The 24,883-nt window shown below is 29.0% G+C and overlaps 1 protein-coding gene, 1 long non-coding RNA gene and 1 pseudogene across 2 annotated transcripts; 1 reads left to right on the top strand and 2 right to left on the bottom strand.

Moving 5' to 3' along the window:
• The first annotated feature begins 12,589 nt into the window (after window positions 1-12,589).
• Window positions 12,590-15,134, top strand: LOC149890550 (uncharacterized). The gene is made up of 3 exons (XR_016451024.1): window positions 12,590-12,658; window positions 12,732-12,792; window positions 15,075-15,134. It is a non-coding gene; the product is annotated as an uncharacterized LOC149890550 (long non-coding RNA).
• A 3,882-nt stretch (window positions 15,135-19,016) lies between these two features.
• Window positions 19,017-19,484, bottom strand: LOC149890549 (protein GVQW3 pseudogene; annotated as a pseudogene).
• A 1,973-nt stretch (window positions 19,485-21,457) lies between these two features.
• Window positions 21,458-24,109, bottom strand: LOC149890548 (uncharacterized; the record flags this gene model as incomplete). The annotated part of the gene is made up of 4 exons (XM_090081212.1): window positions 21,458-21,678; window positions 22,697-22,859; window positions 23,085-23,145; window positions 23,623-24,109. Coding segments are annotated over 4 exons (804 nt in total), but the record flags the coding sequence as incomplete, so codon positions are not given.
• Window positions 24,110-24,883: the final 774 nt, after the last annotated feature.

Raw genomic sequence — 24,883 nt, 5'->3', positions numbered from 1 at the left:
CAAAATATTTCACTTTAGAAAGAAAAAAGAAACTGCTCGCAACATTTTGTAAATTACTTTAAAACAAAATTTAAACAACAATTTTAAAGTTTCTTTCAAAATAAAACTTTTAAAAACATTTTGAGGCTGGTATAAATGGTTTTCTTTTAAGTTTGCTATTATATTTAGTTTACTAAATATTTAGTTAAAATTCCTGTTTTCTTTGTTAACTTTTTAAACAAAATCTGATCAGACAGTTCTATTTCATTTTAAAGTTGAGCATGTGAAAAGATTAAATTTCCACAGAAAACTTAAGATCCCGCTTTTATCAAGAACGTTAATGATTATTTCACGTTCGTTCGATATATATTTTAGGAAGTAGTTGCTGTAATATTAAAATCATATTTACGCAACAATAAAAAAGTACGTGATTACATCTCACGACGTAATTTCTAAAATGAACGATAATCGAAAAATTACTAAAGTACAATATAAAAAATGACCAGCAGTAATGACTTAATAAAGATTGTTTTTTTAAATATATTTTGATCAAAGTTTAGCATGATTGTTGGAAACTTTGTGCTTAATCAATAAAGGTTCATTTTCAAGTAATATATTTAACTTAAAATAAAAGACTTATACTCAAACAAATTTTAAAAAAGTGTATTATTTTTTCAAAAAAAAATATAATAATTAAATTTATAAAAAACAAGTTTATAGGATATTGTATAAATACATACTCACTTAACCGCAAAATTAACGCACCACTTGTATTATAATTATTTTTTTAACGCACCATTTCTATTTATTTCAATTGTCATCAATATTATCATATATTTTGACGAACGCTTTAAGAATCGAACACATGAACACAATTATTCTAAAAGAAATATTAAAATTAACTTTAAGAATGATGAAAAAAAAAACTAAAACCAAATATATGGGTCGCTTAACAAAATAAAGTAAAATGATTATTATTGTTCTGCACACAATCACAGCTTATATTGAAATATTTTTGACTTAACAATAACTTGTAATACCACCTCTTGATGTTTTTACAGCCTGACAATGTCATGGCATATTTTCAATCAAAGATCTAGTTGTTTTTTGAGGGATATCTTCTTACACGCAGATAAGTTTTTGTTGCAGCTCATTTAGGCTGTTAGGTGGTGGATGTTGCTTTCTAACACAGCGTCACATTATGTCCCAAAGATACTCTATTGGGTTCATATCTGGACTGCAAGCTGGCCACACTAAAACATGAATGTTAACAGTATTTAAGTATTCAGTAACAATATTTGCCGTATGTAGTATAGCATTATCCTGTATAAGATATTCCACCCCATACCATACCAATGAGCCCTTTCCGTATAAAGTTGTTTCTCGAATGTTATAAGCGAAATTTCTATCATTTGGTCTTCTGTACACTCTTGCACAGCGATCAGAACTTCCAAATCATTTATTTGCCAATTCATAAGCCTCCTTGAAAAATCCAGTCTGTTTTTTCAGTGGACTATAGACAATCTGGGACCAGAAGCTGCAGCTTCTTATGTTATCTTGGCTAACAGCAGTTCCATGAACCTCAGTAAGTTGTATTCGGAGACTTCGTGCAGTAGTAAACCGTTCTCTCAGTGTTCGAAGTATTAAAAATTGATTCTCCACGGTATTGGTAGATTGAGGAATGCCTTAACCAAGTCGTCTAGCATGATCATTGGTCTCTGCAAACCTTTGTAGAAACCTACCGACTGTTGTATGAGACATTCCTAATCTTCTAACAAAATGGCGATTTTTTAATTCTTCATTGGACAAAGTAACACTTGCAACACATTGATCACGACTTAAGTTTTGTCTACAACGCTGCATTACGAACAGATTTGTTGCTCAAATTATAGTTATCTTTTTTTATATGAAAACAATTTTAAAACAATATATACTTTTCTTTTAGAGGTGAGGTTTAAATACAGAAAAACATGCTTCTTATGAAAAGCTGCTAAAATTTTGAAATCAAATAAGGAATAAACGGAAACGGAATTAATCAGACTAAAGGCCTAACAGTAAACATCATCTTTGTAATTGATTAGTGCGTAAAATACATAATAATTTCGAAAAGAAGTCTGAGTTTAAAAGTGGTGCGTTAATATTTTGTGGTTGAGTGTATATAATCATCAAAGTGGTTTCTAAATGTTTTTTTCTCTAGTCTAAGTTAGAAAATTTTAACAATAATTCTTTTTATGCAGCTATTCTTTAACACACTTCAAGAAATATTGTTTTCAATATTATTTAGATAATTGGTTAACATGCAATCCAATCTTAGATTTAAAAACAAATCACAGAAAAACTGTTGGGACATTAGCTGAATGTCGAATTTTGATTTATTATCATTTCACATATGGAGTTAAGTAACAAGAGACCTGATTGTATGTGTTATACATGAACTTCAGTTAATTTATGTAGACTTGAACGAACATTAGAAATATGAATTTGAAAAATTTTATTTGAATGATTAAATTAGGTTAAAACATAAAAACTTTCTTTTCAATTTCTGGATTTTTTAATTAAGTTCTGAATTTGATAATAATTGATGTAAAATTAAAAATTGCAAATACACCAAGAATAAACTCACTAGTAAGCGAACAAATAACACATCATAAATAAAATTTTGGACAAAGTTTAAAAACTAATATTTTGAGGACTAATAAGTTTTATTATTTAATATTTTAACTGTTAATATGTTAGTATACGTAGTTTATAAATATATTAAAACACTTATTGCAAACACCACATTTAGCAATATTATAAAGTTTTTTTGAAAGATGTTTTATTTGAGTAAGGAAAATTTCTTTATTCATCTTTGAATAACAATATCTAATTCTTGTTTCAAGCTCTTCCAAATTCTCAGCTCTCCAATTATTCTCGTACACTAGCCGTTTTAAATCACCCCAAAAGTTTTCAATTGGTCTTGCTTCTGGAACGTTAGCTGGGTTTATATCTATTGGTACAACTTTGATTTTTTTCAATCTTAAAAAGTCGATGACCGACTATGCGTAATTTGATAGAGCTAAATCAGGCAGGAAGATAAACTTATTGTCTTTTTTATAATATTCTGATACTAGAGAAAGTAAAGTTTTTTCTAGTATCTCTATATAAGTGTACTGGTTGATTGCCTGCTTACTGTGATGAATGTAAAGAGGGCTTATTCTACGGGGGCTTATTGAACTCACTGTCAGTTTATCCATAGAAAATTTATAATGAACACTTTTTTTCACTTCTTTTTGAAATGCTTTAAGTGATTAAAATTATTACATTAAACATATTTCCTTTCAGAATTAGTAATTATATATTTTCTTCAATTATAATTTTTAAAAATGCAATTGTGACTTAAGTTAAAACGTATTTGTTTTGCAGAAGTGAAATGCGGAGAAAGCGTATTTCATTAAGCGATGACATCTATCAAAACACGAGTTGGTGATGTAGGGGAGACCAGTGCTAGTTGCAAAAGGGCTAAGTTGCAACATTGCGCTTTAAAGAATGGTTTTTATATATTTTTCCTAAATTTTTCTTAAATAATATAATTATAACTTTACACATCAGCTGTAAAAAAATTACAGTTGTCAAATAAAAATTTCAAAAGTTATTGATATTTTTTTTCTTTCGATATAAAATTCTAAATTTCGTTTTTGAAGTTTTTTTGGGTTTTACTTTAAACTTTGAGGTATATGACCATAATAAAGTGATGGTAAGTTAAAAAAATCTTTTTCAAACACGAAAAGCTAAAAGTGATTATGATGGCTATGGGGTAAGTTGAATCAAATTGCTCAGGGCAAGTTGAATCATAAATTAGCTGCGGGTTTTGTTAATTTTACGCACTTTTCTAGTTTTTTCTAAAATAATGGAAGTTTATTTTATATTGCAGCGTAAAAATAAACAAAAACAAAAGTTTTATGATAAAGATAAGTTTATATAAGTTGTAAATGTATATAATATATATGAAGCATATGTATATATATTTATGTATTACATGTTATGTATCTATACATGTATCTTATATGCATATTATGTATAAATTTATATATATAAATTTATAAATACTATACATATAAGATAGATATATATATATATAATATATAATACATAAATATATAGACATATGCGTCATATATATTATATACATATACAACTTATATAAGCTTTTCTACATCATAAAATTTTTGTTTTAAATTTATAAATATATATATATATATATATATATATATATATATATATATATATATATATATATATATATACATATATATGTATATATATATATATATATATATATATATATACATTTATATATATATACATATATATGTATATATATATATATATATACATATATATGTATATATATATATATATATATATATATATATATAAACATTTTTCAAAAACAGTTTTTAGTTTAGGTCATGCACTTTGGTCCAAAAAAATTAACTCCTTTCAAGTACTCAATGGTGAAATTAGGCCTTTGTTAAATTACGACTCGAACTACATTGGAAGCAACCACTTCTGAGCGTAACTTGGGAATTCAAATTACCAATGATCTTAAAGTAGAAACCTAATCCATCATTGGCTTATTTAAAGCCAATCAAATGCTAGGCATCCTAAAACACACTTTCCAATCTCGTGATGCTTTTTTATGGAAACAACTCTATTGCACCTACATTCGTCTTTTATTTGAGTTTGCGACTTTGGCTTGGAACCCTCATTTGGTGAAAGATGAACAAACTATAGAATTAATACAGCGCAGAACCACAAAAATACCAGACAAACTGAAAAAGTTAGACTACATGTCCAGATGTTTACAACTTGGCCTATCTTCTTTACTACTACTACTACTACTACTACTACTACTACTACTACTACTACTACTACTACTACTACTACTACTACTACTACTACTACTACTACTACTACTACTACTACTACTACTACTACTACTACTACTACTACTACTAGTTTACAAATAATTCAGGTATATGTGAAGTGTAGCATAATAAATGTGTCGCAGCTCAAGGAAAATACCACTTTCTTTTATTGTAATTATAAAATTTCCAAAATTGATAATGAAATTAAATCCAATGGAAATATGGTCTACCCCTACAAATCTGCAAAAAAACAAAAACTACAATTCAGATGAAATTCTACAATTTAATTTCAACATAATTTAACGCACGCATAAGCATATGCTTACTACTAATTTTTTAGCTTTAAGCTAATTTGTAGGTATAATTTACTTACATAAACTTTTTTACAATATTCCATAAGTAGATATGTATATGTTTACCATATACATGTAAATTATATTTAATTTCTGCGCGGCAAATGTCAACGATTATTTGAATGTCATCTCTCATTGCTTAATAAAGAAATAATTCATCAAAAATGACTGATTTACTTGTATAATCTTATCTTCTGTTATCTTGTGTAGTATATTCTTTGTGCATAGGGAGAGCTGGACAATTTCTTTAAAGATTAAGAAGAAGATGCAACAAGTATTTATTGAACCAAATCTGTTTTTTAAGTTTCCAGTTGTATTTTGGTTTAGAGTTAAACAAAAACCTACAATAATCTCTTAAAGGCGAAGTACGAATACTAATTTGAGGATCTAAAGTGAAAAATTTTCCTTGCTGATTCATAACCTGTTGGGTGCAAAATAAGAAAGAAAATGCTTTGTCATTAGAACCAATCACAGATAATTAGTGCAGTTTAATTAGAATAAGTAAGTCAATATTGTCAGTTCACTAGCTTACATATGCTTTTTTTGGTAAATTCATCTTGGCAATTTTTTTTTCCACTCATTCTTAAGCAAAAAGGCGTCCATTTTAATTGTTTGAACGTCATAAAAAGGCGTCAGAAATACATCCAAGAAGCAATTGAAATTGGTTTAAATATTTTAGATCCCCCCCATATTAGTCAATCAAGGTAGTCCACAGTACATTTCTCTAGAAGATGTAGGCCGTACATATGTAGGTTGATGAAATGTTTCAGTCAGCTTTTTCATGTTAGTGTTAAAATAATGATTTTTGGATTAAAGCAATTCTCTAACAATAGCTTCACTTTCTTAAAACAAACTTAAAATTTAATTAACTTGGTTTTAATAAACAAATTCATTTGATCTGGCTCAGTAAATTTTTTATTAAGCATAACAATTTACTAAAGCGGCAAAAATTCCAATTAAATGAATATATAAAATAACATATAACTATATTTCTAGCCAAATGAAAACCCTTTCCAACTTTATTTTAAACTTAAAATAAAAAATATTTGTTTTTTCTAAAGGATTTAATATAAATGTTAGATCTCTCCCAAAGAAAATTTATTAGTAGAAAAATTTTGTTAAACAGAAATAATTCTGATAGAATTTATATTTCTTTTTAATTTTAATTTAAAATCAATTAACAGTTAATGTCATGTTAATATTTTGACACGATATAGATATTTCTCTAAAAATAACAAACAAAACAGCTTTGCCGTACTCTTTCATACATTAGAAGATAAAAATCATGTTGTTTAATAGAACTGAAAAGCATAAACATATTTCTATTATTTAGCTTCTATTAAAAATTATTGCCTATTATAAATTACTGCCTGCATTAATTGTAAACTGATGGACACCAAATATGTTTACCTTAAAACTTAAATCATTATTCTCACTTTTCAATCTGAGGTCAAACTTTTGAATGTAGAGAACTTAATCGGCTCAAATCCACTTCAAACCCACAATACTTATTCTAAATTTCAACAAACTATTTTAATTTCTAATAAAATCAAAGGTTTTAGTTGTTAAATTTTTTGTCCGCAACCTTTAGCTTTTTTTGACAAACTGGGACAAACTCAGATTCTTATAGAAGCATCGATGCAAGGGTATTCGAATTCCTGTAACAAAGAGTGCTAGAAGCATAATTTTAACAGACCGACTCATCCGTCCTATTGCGCTATGAACTTAATGGCATTGGATGTTATTGTGTTTTGGAATGTAAAAAGTAATTTTTAAAAATGTTTTTGTTACTCTGATTTTTCCGCATTTTCTAAAGTAACAGAAATTAAAATTCCATGTTTAATAGATAGCGGTCTCTAGTATTACAATGTGTAAAACCTTTAAACTTAAATAATGGTGTTTTTGGATAAAGTGGTGCGCATACTGAATGGGACAAAATAATGCTTATTGAATGAGACTTGTCTCCGCAAGCTGTTTTGAAAAAACTCATTCCATCTACTTAGCTCCGATCACAAAGAAAGAACATTTTCTAAGGCTCGCTTATTTAGTTTTGATAATCCAAGTGTGACAAATGCTTTGTTTGAAAATTAAATTTTAAATTCGAACTTTTTTGAATTTCATCTCATAAATTAGGTCCTATTTTTTTAATATAACATATCCAATTACAAAGCATTTTATTTTAGATGAAACCAAACACAAAATTAGTAAGAAAAAATTCTTTAGATGTTGAAGATTCAGTCAAATGTGTTCTTAAAGGCATGTCCATTCGAGAAGCAGCTGACAAATGTAGTATATCAAAATCTACAGTAGAAGGAGCTGTGAAAATGGCAGTGTCAAAAGCTGTCAGAAAACGTTAAATACATTACTAATAGTGGAGATAGGAAAGCTTTTCTTTCTTGCGAAGAAAGTAATATTGCAAAATGTTTAAGTATTTCTAGGCAGTTGGCATACAATAAAGGCATTGCATTGCATTTGAAAAGTATTCCTGAATCATGGCACCTGAATAAAAGGGCAGGAAAGCAATGGATGGACAGTTTTTTGAAACGCCATCCAGTATATCACTAAGAAAACCAGAAAACGTTCGCCTTACTCGTGCAACAGCCTTCAACAAAAATACGGTCTCTAAGTTTTTTAATAATTTATTACAAGTTCAAGTAAAATATAAATTTAAACCTAAATACATTTTTAATGCAGATGAGACAGGATTATTAACAGTTTCAGAGCCTCCAAAGATTACATCAACACGTGGAACAAAACAAGGTTGTCAAGCTGTTTCAGCTGAAAGAGGATCATTGGTAACTATGTTGGGTTTTGTAAATGTTTTAAACTTCCAAAAAAAAAACAATAAGAGTTTTATGATGAATGGAGGCACCAACAGGCAGCTTAGGTTTGTGTAGCAAAAGTGGTTGGATGACGAGTGAAAACTTTTTAGTTGCAATAAAGCACTCTGTTTCTCATGCAAAACCATCTTTAAATAATCCTGTGCTCTTACTATTGGACAATCATGAAAGCCACATTTCTTTTGAAACAATAAGATATGAAAAATCTTTCATTTTGTTAACATTTCCACCTTACTGTAGTCATAGATTGCAGCCTTTAGATGTTTCAGTGCTTGGGCCATTTAAATCTTATTTTGGGGTGGCTCAAAATGAATGGTTAGCTTCCAATCCAGGGAGGATCATTAACATATATAATTTACCTCAGCTAGCCCGCTCAGCATATAATTTATCTTTTACAATAAAAAATATCATTAAAAAAATATCCACTTAATAGATAATTATTTGGGGAAAGTAGTTTCATCTCATCTAGTGTGAGTGACTGACCATATGCAAACAACAAATTAGTAATTCAACAACCAGATAGCAATCAACAACTGTATGAAAAAAAGCAGCAAACTGATTCCTCAGAAACCTTGGTCAGAGTTAATAGGCCAGAAATGATTCGCCCCTTCCCCAAAGTACCATTCAGAAAATCTTAAAGTAGAGGAAGAGAGTTGGGTAAAAGTGCCATATTAACTAATACTTCAGAAAAGACGGTAATTGAGCATAAAATATTGATATTGATATAAAGAGTGAAGAAAAACAGCCGAGAAAAATTAAGTTCAAAAAGGTTATTATATCAGACAACTCTGCAGATTTTTCAATTGTATCATCATCTATAAAAAATCCCTCCTCAAATCAAAGACAAAAAAACACTTGCAAAATATGTCAATGCGACTGGAAAAAATATTTTGCGCATGCCTGGAATCAGTGTTTTACTCGTCGATTGTGGATATGTGGTAACTATAATAACAGCAAGAAGTGCTATTATGCAAACTATGCGAAGTTGACTGTTAATATCTTTTACACTTCCTCTTTTATTTAATTTTCCATGTTTTTTATGAGAAGCTATAATTGCTGAACATTTTTTTTTTTTTTTAACATACTTGAAATTTAAGTTGTTAAATGCATTTCGTTGAGTTTTATCTTAAGTAAATTAGATATTTGATAATGTATTAATTAAAGCTTAGTAGGGGGATGCTGCAGTTCCTTACTTTTACCCCAATTGATAATGGGTATTTTTTTTGTTCCATTCATTGAGTCATACCCTATGAATGGGACAAATTTCCTGCTCCAATAAAACTCTATTTTTAGAAATAGCCAAATACAAGTTCATATTTTTGTTTTACTATGTAATTGAGCAAGAGTCGATGGTTGTGAAATATTTTTAAATATATAAATTAAACAACTTTATCTACTTTTAAAAAGCTTTTTGCTAAAAGTGTCCCATTTATTAAGGTTCTCCCCTACCTTCCATCCTAAATGGGCTGAAGGAACTTCTATCAACTAATAAATACAAACCATTTGGGTAGCTCTTCTTTTGAGTAAATGATTACAATTTGTGTACTACATTGGTACACATATGTAATATGTAAATGTTCGGGAGAGAATTTAGCGGCTCTTCATCCGTCATATCGCTGCCTGTCGGGATATAAGCCTGGCGTCTTCAATTGTAATATTGAAAATTTAATGCAGTCTTTAATAAAACTTTCAATACCTTCACTGTATTTAAAGTTAGTTTTTAACTTCTAATAGATGTAAATTAGAAAATATATATCATAGATTTATGAAGTATGGAAGTAAAAAATACAAAATGGAATTGCATATTATTTTGTTACGGTGCCAGCTTGTTTTGATTGGAAGTATAATAGCTTCAAAACTTTACTTCTGCGTATCAACTGCGAAATTATGTGTATATTTAAAACTTTATGTATAAAAATTGATTTATATAAAAATCAATTTCACTAAGGATACTATTTATATAAATCAATTTCAATAAGGATACTATTTATAACAACAAAGAAAAGGTTATTGTTTATAATTCCTGTTAAATGATCCTGCTTAAATGAATCATTATATTAAAGTCTCTTCTTTAACCTGCTTGGCAACAACTTAAGTTAACTTAAAGATATTATAACTCCTAAACAAGAATATTGGCAATGACGTATTCTTAACAAGTTCTAAATGTGAGAATAAAACTTAGAAAGATCTGTAATCTTCTAAAAATCTAAATATTTTGGCAAAAACAATTTAAATAGTAGAAGGTTGGGAAAAATAGACCACTAAAAAAAAAAGACTTCTCAATCAATATAGCTGGTTTTAACAAAAAAAGACTTAAAAATTAAAATTTTTCTGAAAACAAAATTAGCTTTTGAAGATTATTTTTCTGGACTGGTTTGTCGTAAGAATCAATTGAAAAAGGAAAATAAGATGACGAGCATCAAAAACATGATATAGTTGCACGCTTTTTTTTTCTATAATTTAAAATTATTTTTTATTACATAGTTTTCATTACGTATCTACGATTACAACATACAATCACAATAACAACATATAATTAATGCCAGTTGTATAAAAAATCTACTTCTATTGTTACAAAAATACTTATTGTTTGTCCATTAGATAGTGACTATTTAATCACATATTCATCAAAGAAGCATTAGTTTCATTTTATTATTGTCTCAAACATTTTTCATAGCCATACATTAATTTTCTCAGAGCCATTTAAAGACTTCTTTGTTTCTGTCGTTGTTGAATAGTGCACTTGTTTGAAATGCATTTAAATGCCTATTTTGCTAAAAATTAAATTTTTATGTGTATATTATCTGACTTTGATGTTACTGAAGGCCTGATTTTTGTAAGTCACTTGAAATATCACGAGTTGTAATTATCTTTATTTCCTCTTTAATTCTATCCCAGGATATTATCAATTTTCTTTCAATTTCTAAATGGTATATTATTTTTTATTCCATTTTCGTAGCATTACTTACTTGTCAATCTCCTTTGATTTTGTCATTTTTCATATGCTAATTTTTGAATAAGTTTTTTAGAAATTTTGGCATTACCAGTTGGGAGCGGATGAATATTTTGGGAAATGAACCTCAAACTTGGATTCAAGATTATTTGTAGGAATTCAAAACATATTTGAACATATGGTCTTAGACAAAAGTTACAGATGCAAGTTTGAAGTCTCTCAGAAATATTTTTGTCAGTATGGCTTTCTGAAAAACGGTTTTTTAGACAGCAGAAATCTTTCTATATTGAATTTGGTGTTGAGAAAATGGATGATGAAACTGACATTTGGTTGTTTTGTATGATCCGCTGTCCAAAATGTCTGATATGAAAGCGCCATAATTTTCTTAATCAGTTCTTCTGTTAACGCAACCTTAACTTTTTAATAAAATAAATTTGCCCAGTCCTAACCAAACTAGCCCAACACGTTTAACCTCAATCCAACCTTAACATTACCCCTTCTAAATTATTCTCATAACTAGAACTTCTTCGTCTGCTCAATAACCACTAACAAAACAAACAAATATTAACATAAAAAAGACTTCCTTCACAGTTACACACTCAGATCGAAAACATTTTTTAATTAAAGTAACCGCCCTCACAATATCAAAATTACAAGTTACAATTACAACAGATGAGTGATGCAGATAATAGCAAACTATATATATGAGCTTTATTGTTTTTTACTAGAAGTGTATAAAACTGTTCACATACCATTTTTACCATTTTTTAATAAAATATTTACAGACAAAATTTTAAAATATTCTCACAACATAATTCTACCATAGCCCCATTAAAATAAATCGTAAACTTTAATGCATGGTATATATTAAACAAATTATTATCAAACATTTAGAATTGATTTTTCCTTAACGTAGTGTGTTACCTATCAGCATATGATTGATATTGGTTGCATTCCAGCTTTACCTGATGGGATTATCTCTCTAATATTTACCTCTTACCTTCAAGCAACCACTTTCTATATGCAGTAAATATTATGAAACTTAAAAGTTTTAAAGAAAAGAGATTATATTCAAGCCTACATAAACATTCCATAAGAATTTACTTTATATTACATTAGTAAATTTTACTTATTTCGAGAATAGTCAATTTCCGATATCACGCACTTCAAATAAAACAGCATAATTCACAAAAGAAGTATTTCATTAACTAACAGGCATTTGTTTTATAAATGGGAAAAAAGTATTGTCTGTTTTAATTCGGTATATCAATTTGATAATCATCTAAAAAAGATATTTGCCTCACAAAACTTTTTGAAATAATTTTGAAGTAAAATTGTGATAAAAATACTTACATAAAAACTCTATTACGCAGTATTTTAGCTAAACTTAAACTAAAATCAGTAAACTACCGCTTGTTAAAGTAAAACATCGGGTTCTGCGATCTTCTTTTGCGGAATAAAAAACCTATATAAAACGTTGTTTTCATAGACAAGTTTGTTAAACAACATAAATTATAAATTTTGCAATATATTCTTTTTATGTATTTGTTACAACTTATTGAGTTTCAATATGGAGAAGCAGAGAGAGAAGGAAAACAAATTCAAAGAATTTTGTATTTTAAGGTTTGTTACAAGCTTTACTGAATTAATATTTTTAATATAAATTTTTTACTCCATAATTTTTATATGTTTTTAGGTTCTTACCATGAGAGTAAAGATGTTGCTTATACAACTTCTATATATTTGTTGCACATCTGGTATGCTCAAACTAAAAAAGCTTATTTAAATTTCATAAACATATACAGCTATTCACGAAAGTTTAAACGATTACAGAATTTTAAGATCTAATCTTTGGTTTTTCTTGAATAAAAATCTAACGGAAATAGATATCGAAATTATTTTTTTTCCTATTTGGTAAACAGGTTATTTGTTATTAGAATAAAAAAAAGTAAGTTTCGACTCATCACTGTTTACTGAGCAATTTCATTAAAAGGTAGGTGATACAAATTAAGAGGTGTCACAAAAGTTTAAGCGATTTTATTTAGGATTAATTATTTGCTATTTAATTGATAAATCCGTTGCGAAATTTTTTTTTCTTTTTAAATAAAGTTAAAATGTGTAGTTTACAATCAAAAAATTCGTCACAGCATCATCAGGCAGCTTTTAATTCATTAAAAATCAACTTGAAATATTGTAAATTTCAAATTAACTTCAGTTGCGTGCAAATGGATCGAAAATCAGTTTCTAGTGAGATCAAGTAGCAGGTTATTAGTATGGGGAGGACAAAAAATCACAAAAACGTTCAAATAGGCAAAATACTTCACGTTTCTGAATCTTGCTTTCGAAGAACCATCAAAACCTGGGAACTTACCAAGGACGTCTCCGACATGCCGCGTACTGGGAAGCCATCCAAACTCATCAAATGTGACAAAAGTGGTATATTCAGAATGAGCAGAGAGCACTCCAGTTTTGTAGCAGAGCACTCCAGCTCAGCTACAAAAAGCTAGCACAAATCTTCAACAAGTCAAAAAGTAATCCAAAAGTTAGCAGGGAGTTCGGGAGACGAACAGTTTTAGACAAAGGTATTGAAACGTACATAGCTGCTAGAAAACATATTCTTTCAATCACGGATAAACTTAAACGACCAGTGTGGTCCAAAGAAAGGCTGGACTGGTCTGTAGATCATTGTGCAAAAGTTATTTGGAGTGATGAAGCTAATTTTCAAGTCGTAAACCGCAAGAGTAGAATCTATGTCAAAAGATTTGCAACTGAGAAATATTCAAACAGGTTTTTGCAACATCGTCGACAAGGTGGTGGAGGTTCGGTTGGCATCTGGGGATGTTTTCTCACAAAGGTAAAGGTTTCTGTGAACTGTACGAAGCCAAATTAATCAATACACCTACAAGAACACAGTGGAAACGTGTTTAGTTCCATCAACCAGACACTTGTATGGCAGAAGCAAGCAATTCATCTTTCAACAAGACGGGGCTTCAGCTCACACAGCTCACTCAATCTGAGAATATTTTTTGAAAAAAAAAGTTCAATGTGATGCCTCACCAGATCTCAACCCAAATAAAAATATTTGGTCTTGGATCGACAATTAACTGACATACCATGAAGTTCAATCAACTCAGCATTTGAAAAAGCTTTTGAATGGGTACTGGCTGAAGATACCTCGGGTGATGTACACGAAATTAGTTGATCCAATGCATAAACGAGTTTATCTTTGAATAAAAAAAAAGGAGGACGCTTCTTTTTTCATTTTTGCTCGAATGTTGCAATTCGTTTAAACTTTTGTGTTTCTTATTTTTCCAAAATGATTTTTTGTAATTGTTTTTTTCTAACAAAATATTAAGATTTTTATAATATGTTCATATTCATTTTAAAGCTAATAACTTTTTCTTTAATAAATAAAAAAATGAATTCGATATCATTTCACAGTTTTTTTTTATTAAACAAAAACCCAACATACTTGATAAAAATTCTGCAACCGTTCAAACTTTCGTGAATAGCTGAAGTTATATACATAATGAAGTACCTCTACCTTATTTTTTCAATCTTATAAGTCTTGAATGTGTAAGATATATCTTTTATGTAATAGTAAAACTCATTAAAACTCTCCACAAAATTGATATGTTTTAACACACAGTTGTCAACCCCCAAATCATTTGTGAGAATAATTGTGAGTAATTATTCGTTTTTAGGTTTTCCTTTGTAAGAACTCATAAATCCTTTATGTTAAGTTTTAAAAGATTTAATTTACCTTTGTATATGTCAAGCAATGTTAAATTTATTATGCTTTTTAAACAAACCGAGCTTCATTACAAACTGAATCAAAGTTACGTCCTTGTTTAGTTTTGCAGAACCCAATCAAAGCTGTTTTATTTGAAGTGTGAGAACATTTTGTGGTTTTCAATACAATAACTTTTGGTTTTTAAAAAAACCAAAAGTTATTGTACTATAACCCACAAAAATATATTATTGCACATTATACCGACTTCCATATTCGACTTTTCATGCAATAAGATATTTTTTACAGACATCTGCTTTACAAGTGGGTAATTCTGTTGGATTACGAAATTTTGTTATTACGAGAAGAAACGGTTAGTCGTTATTTTATTTATAAGCAGGCATAAATTAAAAAGTCAGTCGTAAATTCATGTATTTTTTTTGTTAGTTCAAATTAAAGTTTGTAAACCCTTCAGTCTTTAAAAATAGCTACATCGAATCTTTTTTAACACTTTCGCTGCCAACTACGGGTATACTCGTAGTAAGTTGGCGTCATTTATTTGCCAACTACGAGTATACTTGTAGTGAGTCGGCGTCATTTATTTGCCAACTACGAGAATACTCGTAGTGCTTTGTTTTTGTCAGTTATATTCAGAATAAAAATAGTATAGAACTATTTCAGATTAAAAATATTTTTTTTATAGAAATGTTGATATCTAGCATAGGCAATGAGAATGAAACCACGCAAAACAGCCTCGGCAAAAATTAATCATTTCAAACATTATGGCTCGGCAAAGAAATAACGCGTAGTTTAAAATAGCTCGGATTTCTTGCATAATAGAATATACTGAGGAGATAGTAAACATAGCCTTAAATCATAAACAATTTAAGATTGCCAAGTCAAAATCAAGTAGTCCCCAAACCTCACCCTTTTCCAACTAAACAATCCCCACACCATCACCCTTAACCCCAACCTTCCACATTACCTTCTATTTAATCCCAGATTCCATCCCTCATTTACCCATCTTCATAACTTTCTATCAAAACAAAACGTTTTTGTAAAAAGACCGCTTTCCTAATACCAAAAAATCTATTTTTCATTTATTTTGTTGAAATAATCTGTCTTCTCCTATTTTAAAAATCTGTTTTTTGAGCTTCTTATAGTTTTTGCTAGTTTTCGGTTACGAAACCTGATTCATCATTTATTTATATGTCTTCGTGTTTACGACTTTAGCTAATTATATTTAAGATTTCTTCTTTCCGCTTTATTTTTTATTTATATGCCAGGTAGATGAGTCAAATTGTTACGCCTTTTCCGATCGTTGTTTTAATTTAAATTTTACTCCTCCCACAGTGGAATGGTAAAATGTTTTAGAATGTAATAACCTTCATAAAGCAAAAAATACGTACCTTCAAGTGAAACAATTACTATCGATTATAACATTCAAGTTAAACAATTACTACCAATTACAGTTTAGAATTTGATTCTATTGTTGAAAAATGACATGTTTAAAGGTGAGTTTCCACTCATCCGTTTTTGCTACGGGAACGGGAAACGGAAGGGAAACGGAAAGGAAGTATATTCACGCGGGCGTGCGCAGTTTTTAATTTAGTTTTGAAAATTAATCACTGCGCATTGTCAAGTGATTAATTTTCCCATCCCTTTCCCTTTCCCGTAGCAAAAACGAATGAGTGGAAACTCACCTTAATGTAAGGGGTGAGCGATTTATTGAAAATTTGAAACTTTGTTCGAAATAGTCAAAGTTTGACAGTTAACATTATTAACCGCAACTTTGGTTTCAATGTTTCAATATTTATATCTTATCAATTTTGAAATTGCTTGCTTATATTAAACAAATTAATATCTAAAGCCCTTAAGCGCTTTAAAAATTAATTTCTTTAAACAATGGTTAGAAAATAATTTTTTATATAAACAAAGAAATATAAAGAAGCATACAAAAAAATTTTTAAATGAGAATTTCGCCCTTTGTTTTCATTTCTTTTAGCGGCGATAAGCAAGTATAACCATGGACTTATAAGAATTGGACGTGCAACCTATTGTTTTTTTTTGCGAACCATGCTCGTTGCGCATTGTTATATATCTTTTGTTTCAAACAATAGAAATTAAATTATATTAAAGTCTGTCGGACTCGTCGAAAGTATTTGGTCTCGTCTAACCAGTCACATCAGCTTCCTTTTAGTTATTGAAGATTACAGCAATAGAACCAAGTTTTAAGCTTAATTGTATATAGCTAGGCATTCTTAATATTTTAAGAAATAACGCTAATGATGATATAGAAATTGAGATCATTTACTTAACTACTTTTAGTACGTGTATAACTGGAGATATAATAAATAATACAAAACATCAACTAGTTTTGTTGCTACCTAGAGCATATTGGTTTCATGTCCAGGGAACTACTCCATCTGTTATATTGCTGTAGACTTCCAGTTTATGAACAATATAAAATTTTCAATTTTTTAATGTTTAACAAAAGAAATATATACAGTTAAGGTTAAATAACTTATACATAAAATCAATGTAAATGCAATAAAGAAAAAAATAATTTGTCACAGTTTCAAAGAATTTAGCAAAGCCAATTTATTGCAAATCGCAAGAATAACTAACTATTTAATATTAACATAATATGATTGAAAACAAATGGGTTGTTATGTGCTTTTTATGACATATGAAATTGATATATAAAATATGAATAATCAAAACATGTAATATCTGGCCACATTTTGCAAGATAATTATAAATTTGAATAATTTTTTAAAAGGTTTTGCATTATCAAATGAATTATAAAAAGTCCCATTAGGAAATGCATCTAATAAAAAAAATAATGGATAAAGGAATATGTAATATGGAGCTTATAGAGTAGTTGAGGCAAAAAATGGCAACATGTCGAAAAAAATACTAAAAAAAATACACAAAGGTAAGGCTGGTGAATGAAAGACCAAGGAGTTGAATGAAACCAGATTTTGATAAAAAATTTTATTTAAGCTTTTTTATATTTCGCTATACATTTTTTTCAGTCATTTTAAAATTATCCTTACAGGTCTATTTTATCATTGACGGAACTTTGCTTACACGAAAATGTTCCCACGTTTACAAATGTTTATCTTGGAAAAATGATGAAAATCTGTTCGTGCCAACAACTTATTTCCTTTATCTTGGTGTAATTTGTTTTATAATTTGTCTACGCGTGAAATACTTACGCTATCCTGAACTGTCTTATTAAGCAAATGATATAAAAGTTTAAACTAATACCAAGTGATCAGAGTTTCTGTTTAAAATATGTGGGCAGCCATTTTAGTAGTTTTTTTTTGTTGACGGGTGAAAATTTAGAGTTTGTCGGAAACTCGCATTGTTCGCTGATTTCTGCGGTCTCTTTGATGCAAAACAATAGGTTGCACTTCCATCTCTTTTAGGTCCATGGTATAACGCATGCTTATTATGGCAAGCGAAAGTTTGTTTCTTTTTTTACTTGATTTAATTATTTGTGATGCAAAACACACACACACACAAATATATATATATATATATATATATATATATATATATATATATATATATATATATATATATATATATATAAATACACGGTGTGTCCCAAAACTATCCGAACTTTTTGGATATAAAATAAAACACACATTATATCATCATTGAAAGTTATTATTTAATCAAATAGGTTCCATCAGACTCAATGCAATATTTGGCACGATCAACCAGCGCATGCATAGATTTTTTTATGTCATTTATAGGAATGTTCTTTAGCATATCGGTTACAGCTGCTTGAATGGGTGGGATATCATCGTAAAATGCTCCTTTCATCTTGGTTTTCAGTTTTGGAAATAGAAAATAGTCACATGGTGATAGATCAGGCGAATATGGAGGGTGGTTGAAGAGAGAAGTCCGTTTTTTCATCAAAAATTCCTTCACTTTTTTGGTCTTGTGAAGCGGTGCATTGTCGTGCAATAAAAACAGTTGTTTTCCTGCTTGATATTCAGGTCTAACACAACAATTTCTTTTCCACAAACGATCTAAAACACCTAAATAGTATTCTCCATTAACAGTTCGACCTTCTGGAACAAATTCCTTGTGGACAATACCCTTCGAATCATAAAAAGTAATCAACATTGTCTTGATTCGAGACTTCTGGAAATGCAATTTTTTTGGTTTTAGCTCGCTTTTGGACTTCCATTCAGCAGATTGACGCTTAGTTTCAGGGTTATATTTAAAGCACCATTACTTATTACCAGTTATGATCGAATCAAGAAAGTCTGGATCGTTTTCAACAGTTTCAACAATGTCTTTGCAATGCACCAAACAAGCGATTTTTTGGTCTTCATTTAATTCATGTGGAACAAAACGCGCACATACCTTTCTCTTACCCAAATCTTGAATTAAAATTCTCCAAATAGTGTTTTTACTTGTATTTAATTCCTCAGCCAACATTCTCGTAGTAAAATTTGCATCGATACCAATAATTTCACGGACTTTTTCCACCAATTCAGCACGATTACTAGCTTCTGGACGACCTGGCCTCAGATCGTCATTTAAATCCTCACGTCCATTTTTAAATCGTGTAAACCGCGTGTAAACTTGAGTACGACTCATACAATCATCACCATAAACTTTTTTCATCAATTCGTATGTCTCAGCGAATTTTTTTTCAAGTTTAACACAAAATTTTATATTCGCTCTTTGTTCCATTATCGTTTTGTAAAATTAGGACGCGTTTTTCTTTTATTGAAATGGCTGTAACTTATACATCTGTCCGATTTGCATGAATGTTGGTGCGTTTGAAAGAAGATGAATGTACCTTTTTCATGCTGCAAATTATCAAATGATGGCGCTTTATGTTATATGATTCAAATATAAAGTTCGGTTATTTTTGGGACACACCATGTTTATATGCATATATATACACATATATACATATACATACATACATACATACATACATACATACATATATATATATATATATATATATATATATATATATATATATATATATATATATATATATATATATATATATATATGTATGTATGTATGTTTTAAATCACTTAAATCATATTTATTATTCATAAATATCATAATAGGCTCTTTTTTCAACAAAAATTAAATATATATATTTTAGATTTTATATATTCTCTTACGGAGCTTGCAAAAATATTTGAAGTCTCTATGGCAGTCGCAACACTTTGCACCAAAATCTGGATTTTTTAAGGATTGATTGATTGAGGTTGGTTTTTTTTTGACCTAACTTTATAAAGCATTTGGTAAAAAAAATGGCATCTGCTAGTGAAAATTAAAAAATAAAATTATTTTCAAAACATTAAAAATATACTTTAAAATTACTCGTCAACTTTATAGTCTCCATAAAAGTCAATAAAACAAAATTGTTGATTTCATTTTTCTAATTTTAGGGAGTTAACAGTTTTAGTGGCTATAATTATTAGGGGACGGAAATTTTGTTGATTTTAGGGATTTTTTATAGACTTTACTGATTTTATGATGACTTATTTTTCTGATGATACGTTTTTTTCTTAGAGGAGGATCCAATTGTTAAAGGGATATATATATATATATATATATATATATATATATATATATATATATATATATATATATATATATATATATATATACATATTTATATATATATATAACGTGGTATGTATACATGGCAAATATATTCTTAAAATTATTTTTTCGTCATTTTTAAAGTTTTTCTTTTTATAGTCTGATCTCGCACAAACATATGGCTCGTTTTAATATGAAAGGGACTAACTGCAACGAAAAAAGTAAGAAAGATGTTCAGGATAGACTAAGTTTTGAAAAGTGAAAAGTTTACGAGCTTTTAATTGGTTACTTTTTTTTTTATAATAAAATGTTTAATATATCATTTTTACTTTAAAGAACGGCAAATTATTTTAAACCTTTTTTTATCTTACAATTGAAAGCTATTCCTGATAGACAATGAGAAATGACAATATCTCATGAGAGATGTGCGGCCACTTATGAAAGTTGTGTCATTTTTTTCAACTCTCAACTCTTAACTTCGAAATATGAATAGGCCTCTACGCGGAAAAAAGAATTAAGCGCGGTACTTCCAGTGATGTAGGAAAGGGTGAACTGCAAACCTAATGAACTTAAGGCGAGCGCTCTTGAAACTACTCTACTACCGCACTAAAGTTGACAACAGTTTAGCTGATTTCGACATTAACGAAATCCTGAAGTAACAAAACAGACTTAATATGTCAGCTTTATTTACCTATAAAGATGGTAAATGGGTCTAGTTTTCTGAAAGTTTTTAACGTTTCCAGTCAATTTAAGCTGTTCTTGTCGGGTAGTTAATGGATTATTTTTTCCTAATTTCAGTAGTTGCTTGTTTTTGTAACCGAAATAACTTTACTAATATGATTTGAAATTCGAAATTAATTAAAATGGTCTTTATATATTTATGCCTTTATACTTTCAACTTCTATTTAGCTAGTGTGATGACGAAAAGAAGCGAAGTTACGGTAGTCGATAAAGCGGAAGTTCAAAAGGTATTGCGATATGCCTCTAGCAAAGTTGCTAGCGGGGATGGTGGGCGTCTCCAGAAAGATACTGATGCAAAATAGAAAGTTGTTTTTTGTAATGAATGCTTTTAGGCCAGAAAATATCTGCTATTTTTTAATTGTATTTATTATGTTGGTTTAACATCGCTCTACCACATAATGACACCGCCTTTACGTCGTTCCGATGTTGATTTAACATCGCTCAACGTTGATTGACATCGGAATGCTAACATCGCCCGATGTCATCCAACCTTTCCATTTCCAACGTAAATCCGACATTGATCCGACGTCAGCTCCAACATCAATCCGATGTTGTTCCGACGTCGCTTTGCCCACTGGGTAAATAAGTTAAAATTGTTTATATTAAAAAAAATACATTCAAAACTATTGAATTTCATTTAAAACTTTTAGCAAACTCCGCGTGAAGTTTTATTTTTATTATGTCTGTCATTTAAAAAAGAATGTTTCAAAAAAGTTTTTCTTTTATTTGTCTACATATCATGGGTCTTCAAAGACCAGCAATAAACGCTCTAACACTTGCCCCTACATTAAGGAGTTCCATTTTTATTATTTGAATAAAGTTCTTCATTTCAATTACTTTTGTTCTTTAATAATAATAAAGTTTTCTATTGAAAAAATAGAAAAAATAGCGTAAGAAGATTTTTTAAGGTCACGAATCATCACCAGTAAAAAAACGATTATAATGGTTGATTAAAAAAAAAATATCTGGAGATAAACATCAGTTCATACTCTTTAACATCAAAATAAATAATTACTATATTTTATTGTATTTAATCTAAATGCAGTAGCAATTACTTGTCATGTAAAGATTTCCTAGCTATATTAGATTGCACTAACATAGCTATAATAGATTGCACAAATATAGCGGTAATAGAATGCAAAAACATAGCGATAATAGATTGCACTAGCATAGCGATAATAGATTGCACAAACATAACGATAATAGATTACTCAAACATAACTGGACATAATTTCGATATTTTCCTAAAAAGTTTTGATTGAAATTTAATAATTTACTTTATTTTTATAAATTAAAATCTTGAAAACTTTTAATGCTTTAACAATAAATCTTGTATAACCAGTATGTTCGAAATAGATTGAAAACCATCCATATCTTTAATTATTCAATTTGAAGTCAAAAATCGCTGCTTGCATACTTATGGTAAAAATGAAAAATTTCCATTCGTCAATTACTTCAATATTTAAAAGGAAGTACCCATTTTTGAATTATATATTTAAATTAACTTTATATTAAGAAGCTCACCAGCTCATCTGTTATTTTTATAGTAAATGTTTGTTAAATGGTTTTTAAAGAAAAATAGTATGACATACCGTATATGTAGGTGTATGAGGTGCTACCTTAACAAATCCGTTGATCTTATCTTCTGAACATAATGAAGCAAACGGGGCTAAAAGGTATTCCCATGTCACATTTTTCGCTACTTCACCCGGTTCGTATAAATAGCTTAATTGGATTGAAAAGATGAGAAAGTTGCTGAAAAATTAAAACTCATTTTTATAGTTTGAGTAATTGTTAAAGGTGAAAGCTAAATAATATAAATGTACTACTTGTATAGGATATAAGCATGCATGACACTTAAGCATGTGTAAAATTGTTACGAGCTAGTTGAACTTTGAACTATGCATTTCAAAAAAGTGTAAAGTGGTGTGCGAGAGAAGTTTAAACAATACAAATTTAAATTGCGTTCAAAATTTATACTTTTTCCAACTGCCATCAAAATTTACTCTTAAAGTGGGTTTGCAAAACTCCGTTTTATTCACTAAAAACAATAAAGTAATAATTTTAAAAACTGATTTGACTTAAAGCTATAAATAGAATAACTACAGCTATGAAGCAAAAAGAGGCTTTCAGCGCAGAAAATTGCAAATATCGAGCGTAACAGACCCACCAAACACTAATATTGAGCAGATTACAAAGGAGTAGCGAGAAATGACATCAAGCGAGCTGCCACTATCAGCGAGCGAGCCTATCATTAACTTTAAATTCATTTATTTTTTCTCTACGTTAAGAATTAAAATAGTTATATTTTACAAAAATGTGGACTAAGAGCTCTCTCAAAATATTTTGCAGCTGATATTATGATTTTAGCGACAATGCACTGCCCACTATGCTGAAAGTTCTTTTTGGTTCTATTTCCTTTTTTTTTCTGCTTTTCAAGTTTTACTCAAAACGTCCATTCAAAGTTTTTATATAAAAAGGAAGTATACAAAAAAAAAATGTTTTTTAATTTCTTTACCTTCGCAAACGTTGTTGATTACAAAGTTCCGTATATATCCCAGTTGAGCTTGTGTCCAGATGCTGCTTGCATAAACTTTGACATTTTGGAATTCTCTTGCATCTGTGTTGATTTCTTCTAGAAGTACAACCCCAGCTATTTGAATTTTGTATATGTACCTTTCTTTGAGCAAATACTGAGCAACTTGCACTTTCGTCCAAACATTCGCAGATATATCTGGTGACGTCACACTAAAAATGGATGAACCATTTACAGCAGAAGAAATTTGTAAACAATTTCCCCAAAACCAAAATGATGGGGTTCTGTCACCGTAGTTTTGATAGTGTCCGCCAATTGTTAAATGAATGACATTCGTCCATATGTTTCCAGCAAAAGAGGTTGGTTTAACTTCAAATGACAGTTCATATTCTCTTGGGACGGAGTTCAGAGTTGTAAGTAAGTTATTTTCTTTTATCTCGGTTTCTTCACGTAACCAATAAAGTGCTAAGTAAATGAAAGCGATATAAAAAGATACAGTTAATGATCAATTAACTGCATTTTAAATCAGATTTTTCTAGAAAATATAAAATAACACGAGGTTAAATGAAACATGTTTCATTCTTTTAATTCAATTTAACTTAAAAATAAAATAAAATACTGTAAATGAAATAAAATATCGCAATAAATATCTTTAAAGTTTGACAAAATGTTTCTTTACCAAACTTTTTTTGTTTTTATTATACCGAAGGTATATTTTTACATTTTTTTATGTGTTTTCTCCAACGTCCTGATATAAACTAATTTACAATTTTATGGTAAAACAGTTTTAGGCCAAGAATATCAACCAACTAAATGAAAACTATATGCTGAATACATTGATTAACTTTATTTTTTAAAAAATAATTTTACGAAAATATGAAGAAATATTTTCTTTGTACTAAATTCTTTTTACTATTCTGAGACTAAAAACTCATCAATATTTAGATAGCTAACACTCAAAAATTCTAAAATTGCTAAAATAAATTTAAAGACAAAACATAATACTTTACTTATGGAATTAACAGTTTGCAGCACCTGTTTTAAAAGAAAATCAAAGCTATTTTCCTTTTTAATTGCTCGAAATATGCAAAAATTCAAGCCTTCGTTCATTTTCTCTACTAAACTTATTCACTCTCTGTAAAATATCATTTATAGAGCATCATTTTTTCATTTTCTTATTATGAATTGGTTTCAGTAATATTGATACATAGCTCTTTTATATTAATCTTTAATTTATTTAGGA

The sequence above is a fragment of the Hydra viridissima genome, unplaced genomic scaffold (genome assembly GCF_058129835.1).
Source record: "Hydra viridissima isolate aposymbiotic clone 2 unplaced genomic scaffold, HvirCarnegie_v1 scaffold_3, whole genome shotgun sequence".
NCBI classification, from domain to species: Eukaryota; Metazoa; Cnidaria; class Hydrozoa; order Anthoathecata; family Hydridae; genus Hydra; species Hydra viridissima.
This window is presented reverse-complemented; position numbering and strand designations above follow the sequence as displayed.